We start from the raw sequence: 14,653 nt of genomic DNA, 5'->3' as shown, positions 1-14,653 counted from the left end.
ATGGACAAAGAAGTACAACTGGATCCTATAAAAAATCCACTGTCCTGTGGTCTGATTAGATCTTCAGCTGTTTTTGTGGGAGGGAAGAGAGCAATTACTATTGAGAGAGAATTCTTATTGAATTATCAATAAGAGAGCTCATTTCATACAAAACATATGCAAGACCATAATGCTTCTAGTAGGATATAACTACTCCATTTTTAATTAAAAGTTGACTTTAATTATAATTATTAATTAAGTTAATAATTATTTAAGTTCTAATTATATAGCCTGGGCACTCACAAGGCATATATATATATATATATATACATATATATATATACCAATCCTTATTTCTGTGAACACTCTGTCACTTACTTTGCCAATGAATTTTCTAACCTAAAGGGCAAACACAAACAGTTCAATTATTTTCTTTTCAGTATCCAGAGTATATGATTGATCAGCTAAGTTGTTTGATTTGGCTTTTTCATTAGATGACATTTTAAAGCACGTCATTAACAAGAATAAACAACAACACTCATGTTTGTGCACAAATACCCTAATACCCTGAATAACGTGCAACTTCTCCTTCTCTATCTTCTTTTCACTACAAACATTCAGAGATATTAAGTTTATTATCAGTTATGCAGTTAATTCATTCTTGATATAGCAGTGTAAGAAAGGTACTGGATTGCATTTTAGATATCAACTACACCTTAGTCTACAAGCAAGAACACTACAGCTTGTATCATATAAAAACATAAAGTGACATTATCATTAAAATGGCTCCCCAAAAATGCACAGCTGAAGCAAAAGGAGAAATACAATGTCTTGTTAATGTCCTATTCAATACTGTTATGTCTTGTTATGCTCTACCAGTATCTTGATGGGCTATAAAGAAGTAAAATCACTTGGCAAAAATGTTTTATTAATAGAGCAGTCCATCTACCTATAACCAGTACCAATATGCAAAACACCCAGCAGAATAGAAACATATTTTATGGGAAAAAAACCCAAACATTTATGGTCTTACACTTTGATATTAGCACATACTTAGCACTTACACTTTGCAAGACACTGTGACACCACAATGATGTAGACTACACTCTGTCTGATACAGACAAATCTGGAACATTTTGAACCTAGTTCATGCTTAAAGCTGATAGCATTAAGAAGAAGGAAACAGCGTGGAGAAAAATTAGCAGAGACATCAAAAAGACAGACAAAAATAATCCCTTTGCTTACAATTGCTAGCATTAATATATTTTACAGCCATGGTCTAGGCCACCTTCCTGCAGAAGGAAGCTAGTGCAAGGAAGTGAGGGTCAAACCTAGAGTGACATGGTTCACTGAATGACCAAACAGAGGTCTACATATTTCCCTTATGGCTGCTGGCACCGGTTTTGGCCTAGAAGCCTCTAATGAACAAAGAGAGCTCTGATCCCTTCTGGAGCCATTCACATATGATTAAGATCCAACAATAAAGCACTTTGATCCACTGAATTACAGAAAGATTGGATGTTTCCTGAAGAAGTCATTTCGGGTGAAAAGGAAACAGAAGAAAAGAAGAAAATTTTCCTGATGAGGTCAAACTTACTAAGACAGCACTCTTCGCACTTTTGACATTCATTGCATTCTCTTGAGATTTTTGAAGCTTTGGAAAGATGACAGATGACTGAGGTAAGGAAAAGAGGAGTGAACTGTGGCATCAGTGTCTCAAACTCAAAAGAATAAAACTCAAAGAATAAATTTAACTTTTTGAAGATGGAATAAGATTCATTTTCAAGAGAAGGAAATTGAGTTAAGGATTGCAAGGCAAATTGCACCAAAGGAGGACATACAACCACTACAACAAACTGGATGGCATCTTTCATAGATGATGAAAAGCTTGCAGCACTACAGTCAAAAATACATGCTTCCTTGTGCTCATGTAGCTGAAAACAGCAGGAGATATATGGGTAAGTCTATAAAAAAATCTCAGAGAATGAACACCTGGTTTCTTTAAAGTAATCTTTCTATCTTGACACCAATATACTTCACATAACCCAAGAGAATTAAAGGCCTGTTTGAAGTTAGAAGAGCATGTTCTTGACATACCATTTGGAGGAGTATTTAGTTTTTTTCAACAGACATAAGTATTAAGCACAGGTGATGGATTCAGATCCACAGGAATGAACGGAGGCTGGAATGTCTAGACAACCAGGAAAGCGTAACACAGGTGTGACAACTCTGCTTGACTATCACATTCCAACATTTTCAGTATAAACTAAATAACTTCCATCATCTGTTGATATAAAAGCAGAAGAGGAAAAACATATTTGGCTTTGTCTACTACAAATGTCTACTCCTAATAATTTATTTTGGAACCTAACTCTCCTGTTCATATTTGGGTTGGATGCTTCTAAGTCCACCTGGGAATGGCTCAGCTCTCTGGTTATCCAGGACAACAGTTCTTAGTTCATAAAACACTTCAAATTATTTGTCACTGGTATAGTCAGACTGCTCATACTTGAATGCTTTTCATGTGGCTGTCCTACTGGACTGCAGGTGATTTTTTGCTCAAAAAGAAAATCTTCATAGTTTAAATGTAAACTCTAACTTCTTGAATCCTTTGCTAATGTATGTGTTTTATGATTCCTCATGCACAAAACAAGCAACACACATTCTCTTTCCCCAGATGATTTTTAAAAACCAACAATGTAGAGCTGCACTGACAGCCAACTACCAAAACCAGGAAAGCTGAGGTGAAAGCAAAGGGAACCAACAAGGTAGTAACCCTGAAAGTAAAATCTAATGTCTGATTGTGATAAAAGGAGATTTGCCACCAGTCTTGTACCATGAAAGATAATATCACCCTCTATAAACTACTCAGTTTTATAGTGCTATAATGCCAGATGAATATTAAATAAATCTTGAACTATTATGTGCAGTACACATGAAAGGCAATTAAAGGTTAATATGCTCCTTAAAACAGTATGACTTAAAAATATATGTGAAAATAGCATTTTCCATCTCTAACAGATTGAGGTACAGTTTACCTATTTTGGAGTTCAAGTTATGGAAAAGTTTTACTTTTTCTGATGCCATAGGATTTTAGCTTTTATATTTTTCATATATTTGTAATCCTGTAATTCTTTAGTGTGTCACTCTAAACTCCATATTCAGTGTTAATTACTGTCTTCACATTTTGGTCAGACAAAACAATTCCTCTCTAGGCCTGGGAATCAAGGACACCTCACTGTCTCAGGCCCCAAGAAATGCAAACAAAAGTGAGCTGGGGGTAGGAGCAAACTTAGGGTAAATTACTTCATTACCTGAAATTGTAATTGGAGATTAACCCCCAATATGCAAATGGACCAAACTTATAAAAGTCTGAAAACCTGTGACCCGTCATCCATTTTTGGGTGTAGTCCATGGGTGGGCTCTGTCTGCCCTAAATGTACCTGAAGGCCCTTCAGTAAGTATTACTTTTTATTCTCTTTTTATTCACTTTTTATGCTTTTTATTCTCTTAATTTTGTCTGGTTTCTGTTTTTAGGTAAGCCTGAAAAGGCATCATTCCTATCACACACCTACAGTATAGCATGTTCAGCAGACAGCTGATCAGCAAAATCTTCAGTAATTAATGTTTGATTACTCCTGTCATAATTTCTTCTGCTTCACAGAAGATAATCTCTAATTAATCATTTAATTTTAATCAACTAATTAAAAATGTATTAGATACCATTTGCTATTACAAGTCCATGAAAAGGAGACACTTTAACAAATCCATTAGACAAGTAGAGATACAATTTTTGGAGCTATAGAACTGTAGACAAAAAACCAATCTCTTGAAAAACTGACAGTGGACTGACCTATGAATTAGCAGAGGGGCAGGAGTTTGAACAACAGCACTCTCCCATGACATTTACAAAGCTGCAGTTCATCAATATTACTGCTAAGAGCAGAGCTTGGTCTGACAAACCAAAACAACTTATTGACCCTACTTATAATTAACAACAAAGGCATAAATTTTAATGGCAAGTAAGTAGTTAAGCCAGTTGCTAATTACTGCCAACCTGCAACTGGATGCAGCAACACACCTGTGCTTTCAAAACTTCCTACAGCCACATACATTGGCTGAGATGTTTGACAGCCTAAGTGTGACTGCTCTTCTTCACCTTTAGGAGTTTTCCACTTTTCAAAGTGTCTGTACTGCAAAAGTACCCCACATAAAATAGTGTGACAATTTTCATTATTTTCCATATATTCTCTGTCTTGGAAAGTCTGTTTTGTTCTTTTCTGGTGACTGAGGAATTGATTTTTTGACATTAGCTTTCACACAAAGAGAATAACTAACCTAAAGATTGTTAGATTATGATAATTACAAATTGCATACAGTGCTGCTGTGTAACTCTTAAAGAAGCTAAGTTATGCCCAGCTTCTTCAAGAGGCTTTCCCAGAAAGCCCTCTAACTTTCTTCCTCGTTTAAGTTCAAAGTAAAAGACATAGCAAACTTTTGGCTGAACTTGTCTAAAATATATGTGGCAAAGCAGAGCTTTCACTTGGAGAGCTGCCAGCCCACCTTTGGCTCCCAGTGACAACCAAATACCTAGCTGCAGCTAGGTTGAAGGATGAGAATTTGGCATATCAACAGCAGTCAAATAGGAAAAAGTTTACTCCCAGGCTCCATAGCTAAATGATCACCATTTTAGCTTTGGCCACCTGGAATAAGGGAAGCAAGTTTTCTCGGTATTCACCAGCCATAAGCAAAGTCTGCTTCATTTCCTATTCAAATTTAACTGTAGCAGTAGAAAGGTCCACGTTAGTCAGGGATGAAGGTGCATGCTGCAAGACTGAAACCCTATACAAATGCTGGAGTCACAAAGGGTGACTAGAGACCCAGTTGTGGGCTTACATTAAAATCAAGTATGCCCAACAGAAATGAAAGAGAGCTAAGGGGTCTACACAGTTGTGGAATTTCTTTTTTTGTTTCATTGTTATTTTTTGTTTGTTTGTTTTGGGATTTTTTTTGGGGGGGTTTTGTTTGGTTTTTTTGGGAGGGTTGTTTCTTTTGGGACTTTTTGTTGGGGATTTTTAAGTGCAGGTGGGTTGTTTATTTGGGGGATTTTTTTTTTTTTTTTTTTTTTTTTTTGTTGGGTTTTTTGGTTGGTTGTTGGTTGGTTGGTTGGCTGGTTGGTTGAGTTGTTTTTTTTTTTTTTTTTCATTTTCTTGTTTCCATAAGTCAGCTCAGGAGAGAACCCAGGAAGGCAGGAATAGATGAAGAAATAGTGAAGGAGGTATATAGCAAAAGAAAGATATATTCCATTAGAAACAGAGGAAAAGACACCAAACTCAAATTAGAAAGTTCAAATCATGATTAATTTCAGATTAGTTTTGTTTACTAGAAATTGCAAGAGGTCAGTATGAACCATTATTGCATAAAAACTCCATCTTCATTACAGCTACTCATTTCTCTCCAGTGTTTCCCATTCATTTCAGCTGAAATCTTTCATTCCATAAAGTCCGTATTTTGGGTCATAAACCTGGGTTTAAAAAAAAAAAAATTTAAATAGTACTGAGATATTAAAAGAATATCATACTACTCCCTGTCTTTCAGACCAACCTGAATCTAGAAAAGCTTCAATGTGAGTGGTGTTTTTATAATTCATGCTTACTTATTAATGCAAGTACCAACTGCAAACCACTGTACTATCCACTCTAGTTCAACAATACCACTTCCAAATGCAAATCATCGCCATGATATACCTTGAAAGTGTTATGTGTAATAGGCATAATTCGTGCCTATAAAATAATATATAGATAGGAGTTTTTATATGACAAAAATATAGCAAGCAAGCCAGGGCAGAAGGAGGGAGAAGGTTGTATCATGTATGTCAAAACCATTGCTGATAAGGCTTCATTTACAAGTTAATACATGTAGCAAGCTTGGAGATTAGTCGTTTCTTGAGATGATCTAGGAACTCCCAGACGATGATTGTCCCGACAACTACCCAAGATTAAGGTCACTGGAACCACCAAGAGATACATCTCAATGCCAGGTTCCGGTAACTCCATCATCAAAGTGCATCTCTTCCCGGACCTCGGATTGTTCAACCCGGCACAGAGAAAAGAAACTTTATGAATATGTGGGACTTTGAATGGAAAGAAAAGGCTGATCGCCAAAATCCTGGCCTCAAGCAAAATAAACTGTATAAAAACTACTCGCGCAGGACTGGTGGTGTGAAGCATAGGAGACACCCTCTGCTATAGCGGTTGAACCTGTATCTTACCCAGCGCTGATCCCGGGCTTGGCTCTGTCCTTTTCTTTGTGGCTGGCTCAGATAGAATTTGATCCTTGTAATAAAATGTATTGGTTTTTTTCTTTTAATTTGGCTGAGTCAATTTTTACCTATAACAAAAGCATGGCTAATCAAACAATATGGTGACATTTACCATCCTCATACTCAGTTACAGGATCTAATATTCAGGAGGAATAATTCTATATATAATTCTAAAGGAACAGCTAGAGTGCTACAGATAATAATATATATCATCTATAGAGAGGAGGTTAAAGATTTGAACCATGTCTTCAATATTAAAATTCAGATCTTGGAATATTTTTTAACATAAACATAACTGTTGAGCACTGTGAGTTCAGCAAATTTGGTTTTTCTACTTCTATACCACTTGGTTTCATTCTAAGGGGGCCTACATCTAAATAATGCCCACTACTTTGGGCATCACTTAAGGAGGCATAAACAAGCTTTAGAATTAACACAAATTACAATAGGGATACCAGCTCTCTTTCTCAAAAATACTATTGAATTCTTGAAGACTGTTGTGCAAGAATACTATCTCATGCCCAAGATATTAATGAAGGAAATGTCATCTATTTTCATGAGCTAAATAAGTACTGTTTTCCCAGTTTTGCAGAGGGAAACCAGAAAGGAAAGATTACAATCCTGAAATGGCAAGTTACTTCACCAAGTGTTTGATTACCAGTTTTGAGCAGTCCCATCCAGATGGGTAAATACTTCACTTCTAACTTGCAAGCAATTTTTTCCAATTTTTCCCAGCCACCCCCGTCCCAAGTATGTTGGAATAAGCTCAGCCAGGTAATGGCTAGCCAGAAGAAAAACAACATTTCTTTTTAGGAACCCTCACCAGCTCAGACTTGTTCTTTTCTGAGTCTGTGCCTTGGAGAAGTTCAGGAAACTTGTCATTTCTACACAGTAACTGCCTCCTAAAATAGATTCACCTACAAACAGGCTCTGGCAGCACCTGAATCTGGCACATTTTATGAACCCAGAAGGGGAATGACACTGGTGAGTTGGTGAGGAGCTGTGACATGTTTTTGGGTTTTCCTTAGAATCTCTTGTCTTTTGGGAAATCATGAGGAATTATTAGTGCTAGTGCTTATCACCTAGCTATTTAATAAATTCCTTACAAAGGAGCGAATACATCCAAATTCTCACTCAATTAGCTAGCCAAAAGTTAGACTGACAGGTAGGGAATAATAGAAAAAGATGTAGAGGGTTGGTTTCCTTGGAGGACCAAGGAGGATCTATCTCTCTTTAGATCATCTCTTTAGATGCACAGAATGGCCTGGGCTGGAAGGCACCTTACAGCCACCATGTACTTACAGCCACCTTGCCATGGGGATGGATGCCATCCACTAGCCTAGAGTGCTCAGAGCTCCATCCAACCTGGCCTTGAACATTTGTGGATTATTCACAACTTGTCTGATCAACCTGTTCCAGTGCTTCACTGTCCTCACAGTAAAGAATTTCTTCCTAATACCTATTATAAACCTACTCTTTTCTCAGTTTAAAGTCATTCCCTCTTGTCCTGCCACTACATGACCTTGTAAAATGTCCCCCTCCATCTTTCTTTAGGCTCCATTCAGAGACTAAAAGGACACAATTTGGTGACCTCAGAGACTTCTCATTTCCAGACTGAAAAATCCCAATTCTTTTAACTTTCCACATAACATATATGTTCCAGCCCTCCAATCACCTTGGTGGCCTCCTCTGGACCTTCTCTAACAAGCTGGTGTCCTTATGTTGAGGATCCCAGAGCTGGATCCAGCACTCCAGGTGGACTCTCACGAGGGCAGAGGGGCAGAATCCCCTCCCTCCCCTGCTGCCCACGGGGCTCTGGATGCAGCCCAGGACACGTTTGGCTCTCTGGGCTGTGAGTGCCATGGCCGGGCCATGTGCAGCCTCTCAGCCACAGCACCCCCAAGTCCTTCTGGGCAGGGCTGCTCTCATTTTGTTCATCCCCAGCCTGCGCTGATACCTGGGACTGTCCTGACCCTGGTGCAGCACCAGCACTTGGTCTTGTTAAATCTCATAAGATTTCCATGGGCCAGCTTCTTGAGTTTGTCCAGATCAAATGTTGATCTGGTCAAAGCAGAAGCAGAAAATTACAGTAATTTAAAATAATGAAAAAATTAGGATTTTTTTATTAAGTACTTTCCCAGTATTTACTAATAAAATGAATTTTACATTGTAAACACAGTAATCTTTCTCATCTATGTGTCTCAACGTTTTTGTATAATTATGATATGTCCATATTAAGCGGTTGTTTTTTTTTTTTCCCACCTTTCAGCTAAGTTTGAATCCACAAATTCAGTGGGTTTAAAATAGAGTAAAACTAAGTTTATACAAATAATATTTTGTTAGCAAATCTATCTCTTATTTTTATGGGGAAATTTATGCATAAAGAATTGCAGTAGGTTGAACAAATTTTTGCCATTTCCTCACATTAACAGCCATATTAGGAAATCTAGTGCTACATATAGGTCACACATATAGTTGTTCAAAAGACAGCTGAGACTTCCGCTTGGCATGAAGCCAAGGAGACGAGACTCTAAAGCCCATTAACAGTGTAGCATGACTGGGAATTAAAGAATCTTGTGGACTCATAAACTATCTAGAAAGAAAATGAGAAAAATTATAAAATTTGATCAGAGGGTTTATATATTTTTATTAGTGCCTGGCAGCAGACTAGTAATAGACTATTTAAACGTGTACAGCAATATAACTATATTGTGTCAGAAGCACAGTACTTAAAAAGTCTGCAGACAGTAGAGTATTCATATTCTAGACAGCAGAGTAATAATCATTTTAAAAACCCAATCAACCAACCAACCAACTAAAAAACAAAACAAAACAAAAAAAACCCCAAACCAAATCCCAACCCCCACAAAACCTGACTAGACTTCACACAGCTCTTAACTGTATTTATCAAGCCAATATTCTCTGGAACATGGGTTTTTCTAAAGGAATCAAAACCAAATGTTTCCAGACTATCAATGTCAATAATTACATAGCAAGCACTGCCAGGAAATTAGAATTCCCACATTAAAATCCCAATCTAAAACACTCAAAACATAACTACCCCACCAAACTCTGTTTAAATAAGGTAAAAATAGCTGGTCAATGCATAGCAAATTTGCACAGTCCAGAAGATGAATGCTTCAAGGTAGAACTACCTCTCTGTCAGTGGCTGCAAAAAGTAATATTCTGAAGTACAGCTGGCCCATTAGTCAAGAATTTCATAGCAAGTCTCAGGAATAAAATACTACTTTCTTCATAACAGAATATAAAATGAATATAGAGTAATATTTAAGTTAGATTTTATGTTTCCTAAAACACTCCTGAGGAGTCCTGAGGAGCCAGATTTTTTGGTTGCAAAGTCCTGTGTTTAAATACCAAAAGGACTGTATTTAGAAAACCAAGGATGTTTAAGAAGTTCCAGGATCTTTTTTTGGCTTTCCCATTTAAGTTTAGTGACACTACAAACCTAATATTAATTCATTTCAGTTACCAACGCTTTTGAGAAGTTTGTGGATGTAGAGTTAATGAACACACCTGAAGATTCTCCAAGTAAATACAAACAGAAAGTCAGAACTTTAGCTGATTATGGAAACATTAACGGTAGGTTTTTGTTGTCCTCCTCACCCACTAAAATGGTCTTACTGTTTATTTGCTAAGATATTTATATAGAATTTAAAGATAGAAAGCAAAAACTTCAAAGAAAAAAAAGAGAAAATAAACATGGCTTGTTTATCCCTCTTTATTCTTTCCCCTCTCCCCCCCAGTCAAGTGCCTTTCCTGTGCTTACCTTGTTCTGATCTTTCAAATCCACCCAACTGGACAAGAACCATCTGCTGCAGCACCACAGCCCACAAGGCCAGGAATAGCATGGAGAACCATAGCATCACTTAGCCCACAGGCTGTTTTCTCACGACTGCTGAAAACATGTCCAACAGCCAGGTCATACTGCCTTCCATCTCCCACAGAACAGATTGCAGTGACTCAGGATCCTACTGGGTCAGAAGTCCGCTGGGCAAACCTGCTGCTGCCGTACACAGAACTAATACCCTCTTACTGCCACTCCACCAAGTCTATTTTCCAATCATTTAAATGCGTTCTAGCAGACAGTTATGACAAGTAAATGCCTTCTAGCAGCAGAATTAAATGAAGCTTTGGGACATTCAATGAAAACAGATGCGCAATTCAGTTTAACACTGGACAACTTGTTTTTCTTAACATGCTTTTATGATGCTTCACCCAACTACAGCACGTGTTGTAGTGGTATCACATCTTCTCTGCATTTCTTGAGGACCTCTTAGAACTAACACCTTGCTGTGCAAAACCAGAGTTTATTTTAGTGATTTGATTAATCCATTCTAGGTCAGTAAAGCTTGCACATATTAAAGTTAGTTGACTTCACAAGTTGACTATAAAAATGATACAGAGAAGGGGAGGGGTTACTGCCAGAGACAGAAGAACTTTAAATAATAAAAATTTATAAACTCCACAGCAGAAGAATTCAGATGGAATTATAATGTATGCTTCTTTTTGGTTTCCTGCTTACTATGTTGTAGAACTTATATCTGCAATTAAATCATAGTAAGATATATGTTTAGGTACTAAGCTTCCCTTACATTCTCCTCATCCTCTCCCTAAACGCACAAACTAAGACAATACAGAAATTAACCAAACTGCAAAAAGTCCAAACAACTCCTAATATAGTCTCAGAACCATTTGCTTGAAAAAGATTCACGTATCACCTGAAGTCAACAGAGGAACTTTCCTGTTATATACCTTATATGGAAACAACTGAGACATGAAATCTTCATACAGAAAGACAGCTATATTAAGCAAGATAAATAGCATTGTCTTTCCTTGCTGTTATTCTTCACTGCTCACTACAGCCTTATACACTCTGATAATAATCCACTGACAGCAGAATGAAAAATGCATTGAAAGCCTCTGATATAAAGCAACATTTTGACTACCTAATTAGTACCATAAATATTACATATTTTTCCAATTAAAATATAAACATTAGTTCCATAAAACTTTTGTACTACATTAGACCAAGTTTGAGATACATGAATTGAAGTACAGGAACAGTGAAATGCCTTGTTTCTCTACTTTGAAAAATATTTTAAAAATTGATATAAAATTCTGGAACATCACACCAAGACTGATTTCAATACAGTATAGCAATAATGATAGCTTAAGAACCAGTAAAAGGAGGCAAGAAAAAAACCCCAAGGAAATTATTTCCCCAAGCAATTGTGATGTCTGCAAAAGGACAGAATGAAAGTGATTGGTAGCATCAAGACAAGTAATAAATCTAAACAGTCTGTGAAGGCACCATGCTCTGTACACCTCCACTGCAAATTGCAAATTACTTTCAGCAGTGCTTTTTTACTCCTGAAAGTTATTCCAGCAGTTTCAAACACAAAAGTACTTAAAAAACCAGTCACAACTTTGCTGGCTGCTTGTCTGAGCTTTTTGCTGTTGACAGATGTTTCCTTAATAGTTATAGCAAAGATGATTTGTAGGAAAGATGAAGACTTGACACTTTCCTAGGTGCTCTGTACACAAATTTCGGGAAAGGTGGGAAAAGCTTTTAATCTGGGACAATTTCTCCTTTCTGAGGAGAAAAGCACAGTGGAAGTTGTACCTTCAGACAATGATGTTCTTTTTCCCGCCCAGAGGTCTTAAACACTACAAGTTACATGGCTCTTTACTGACAGCAGCCTTCTCCTGTCAAAGGTAAAAATAATCTGGTGCTAATGAAAAAAGCGTAACGTACTTAGAAACCAACTAGATACCACGGGTCACAAAGTAAGGAACTTGTAGGCAATGGGCTGAAAGCCAGAAGGAAGCACTACTAATCTGTTTGCTGCAGCTGGTGCCTCTTTCTGCTTCTCCTACTGGAGAATCAGGATGATACTTTGTCTACGCCAGGACTACTGAGGCATGCAGAAAGGTAAAGCACAACTCAGCCAGAGAGTGAAAACAGACACCTATTGTGCTACTCAAGCAATTATTTCTGGATACTGACTTTCTGTATCTCCAGACAGGCATCTCAAGCTCAAAGAAGCTCATTCTCTGTTTTAAAAGCCCTGATGCTCCAAAAGAGATATTGTGAAAAAGACTGATGAGTCTCAGTAACTACCACCAATGCTGTGATAATGAAGGAAGAACTGTTCATAAACACTGTGTCCTCTCCTGCTCCGTGTGAGAGCAACTACAAGTTCAACTGCAACCATTCATATGTGAAGCTCTGCCAGGTTATGCTTGCTTACAGACTGCTAATGCAACAGCAGTATGACTGAGTGCAAAACCTCCCAACTGAGAATAAAGAGCTCTTAAGTAAAAAGAGAGATATGTCAACCTGAAGAGACTGGGCTTTTTTCTAGTGGGAATATCCCCATGGAAATTCCTCCAAATCTAATATGCAAGACCACACTGTTTTTAACTAAGAGATCAGGAGGCTCATTAAAATTATCTGCACAGTAAACAAAACAAAACGAAACAAAAAAACCCACAAAGGAACATACGTAGAAAGTTCATTAAAAGAACACCAGCTGTGAATGAACAAATCAACTATTGCACAAAACTGATCTACAGAAATAAAGACCAGCATTTTTATTAATTTTAAGATCCAGACATTCATAGTTTGATTTGTCGAAGTTTGCAGCATTTTACAGCACTTTCCACAGTCAAAATGCCTAGTAAGTCTTTAATGGTCATTATTTACCATAGAAAAGTTCTCTTAAGCTGGGTATCAAGAGAAGAGAACTGAGAGAAAACACAAAAAGGAACCACTAAAAACCACTAGGTTTCAATGACCTATTTGGCACTTGACAAACAAAATCTATGATAAAGGAAGTCAGATAGAGAAGCCTTCAATTACTACAACCACATAGTTCTTCATGCATTGCCTTGCACATCCTCCCATCTAGATCCTATTCCTCTCTTAAAGGATTGCCAGTAAATTAAATAGAACCAGGATTAAAGAGAATGCTAAGTAAAATTTTAAGCACATGCTGAACTTCAAATATTTAAAATGTACCATTAATACATAAAAAGAATTGAAGACATGTAAGAACCAGAGATAGGACCCTTATCTTTAAAAGTAAGTCCTTGTTTAAGAGCTTTGCAGAATCAAGGTTTAAACACTAATAAATATTCTTAATGGCTGATTCCTAAAAGAGCCCTTGCTGAATCTTACTCTTTTGCCTTACCACCAAAGTATCTGCATGTGCTTCAGACTGTCTGATGGCCCATTTTTGGCTCTCCATACTTGGTACTAAGCTCTGTGAAGCACATCTTTCACAGACACTGCATAAGAATATGTAGAAGGACATTTAACAGCCAACAATGTCAAGAGCACAATATCATGATTGACGTTAACATTTCACCAATACAGAATGCCAAAAATAATCAGGAATTAATTTAGGCTCGATTTGTCAAATGAGATGCTTACAGTCATATTCCTAACCCAGGAATGCTGATTTGAATGCTGACTTTGAATGCTGACTGTGAATGCTGACTCAGTTTTCAGAGGTGCTGAGAACTTGCAAAGTTCAGAGTTTCAGACCTTGAACATCACACCATTTGTTGAAGTACCTAAATATAAATTATATGTAACATAATTGGAGGTTAGGCTGAATTGCTTCAAAATTTTGTTGATGAGAAAATTAAAATTAGTCACTACTTTATTCCAATGAAAAACCAACAGAAGCATCCAAAATCATGTAGTGACTGTGGTTTCAGAGCAGTATAGAACCACAGCACTGTAGCTACATGAAACCAAACCAAGCTAGCTAAAAAGCCACTTTCAAAAGTATTTTCTACAGCTAATTTTCAACCTGGAAACAGAAAAAATAGCACTGATATTCTTTGTTGTACCCAATTTTGAATCATTTTTTGGGAAGATGATTGTAAATCATCTGGGCTGAGAAAACATTTCCATAGATGGCCACAGCTGAAATGCATCCACACAAAAACTACGAATAACAGAATTATGCATTAAACTAATGTGTTATCTATTACAAAGTGCAAAAATAGTGCAGCTCACATTGAACATAAACCACAGCATGCTCAGAAAGAAGACCAACTAACCTACATGCTCCCAACTGAAAATGTAAAATCAATTACAACTTTAAAAAATTATTACACAAAAGTCACCTGTGTGCACTGTATGGCATGGTTCCACACAGACTTCAGTTAATCTGGTCACTGTCCTTTATTGTTGATGACAAAGGTTGGCAGAGAAACAGAAACTTACAGAAGGAAATGTGCCTGAAGCATAAGCCCTCTCTCCCACATACCAACAAGATCCTATCTCATGTACTTACTGGAAGCCAAGCACACAGGGCA

General features: G+C 37.2%; 1 protein-coding gene across 10 annotated transcripts in view; it reads right to left on the bottom strand.

Moving 5' to 3' along the window:
* The window catches only part of ARL15 (ADP ribosylation factor like GTPase 15), a 276,667-nt gene that overhangs the window by 29,405 nt on the left and 232,609 nt on the right, over positions 1 to 14,653 (bottom strand). Inside the window, exons 8-9 of one of the 10 annotated variants that reach the window (XM_053969070.1) lie at positions 6,251 to 6,369; positions 5,435 to 5,503 (exon numbers count right to left, since the gene is read on the bottom strand). The exons of 8 other annotated variants lie outside the window; for them this stretch is intronic. In XM_053969070.1, coding sequence (XP_053825045.1) covers positions 6,298 to 6,369 — 72 coding nt within the window. In that variant the 3' untranslated portion in view covers positions 5,435 to 5,503; positions 6,251 to 6,297. Of the gene's footprint in view, positions 1 to 5,400; positions 5,504 to 6,250; positions 6,370 to 14,653 lie in introns of those variants that run through there. One more of the 10 variants, XM_053969072.1, reaches the window with a different exon arrangement.

Source organism: Vidua chalybeata, chromosome Z (genome assembly GCF_026979565.1).
Source record: "Vidua chalybeata isolate OUT-0048 chromosome Z, bVidCha1 merged haplotype, whole genome shotgun sequence".
In the NCBI taxonomy this organism is placed as follows: domain Eukaryota; kingdom Metazoa; phylum Chordata; class Aves; order Passeriformes; family Viduidae; genus Vidua; species Vidua chalybeata.
This window is presented reverse-complemented; position numbering and strand designations above follow the sequence as displayed.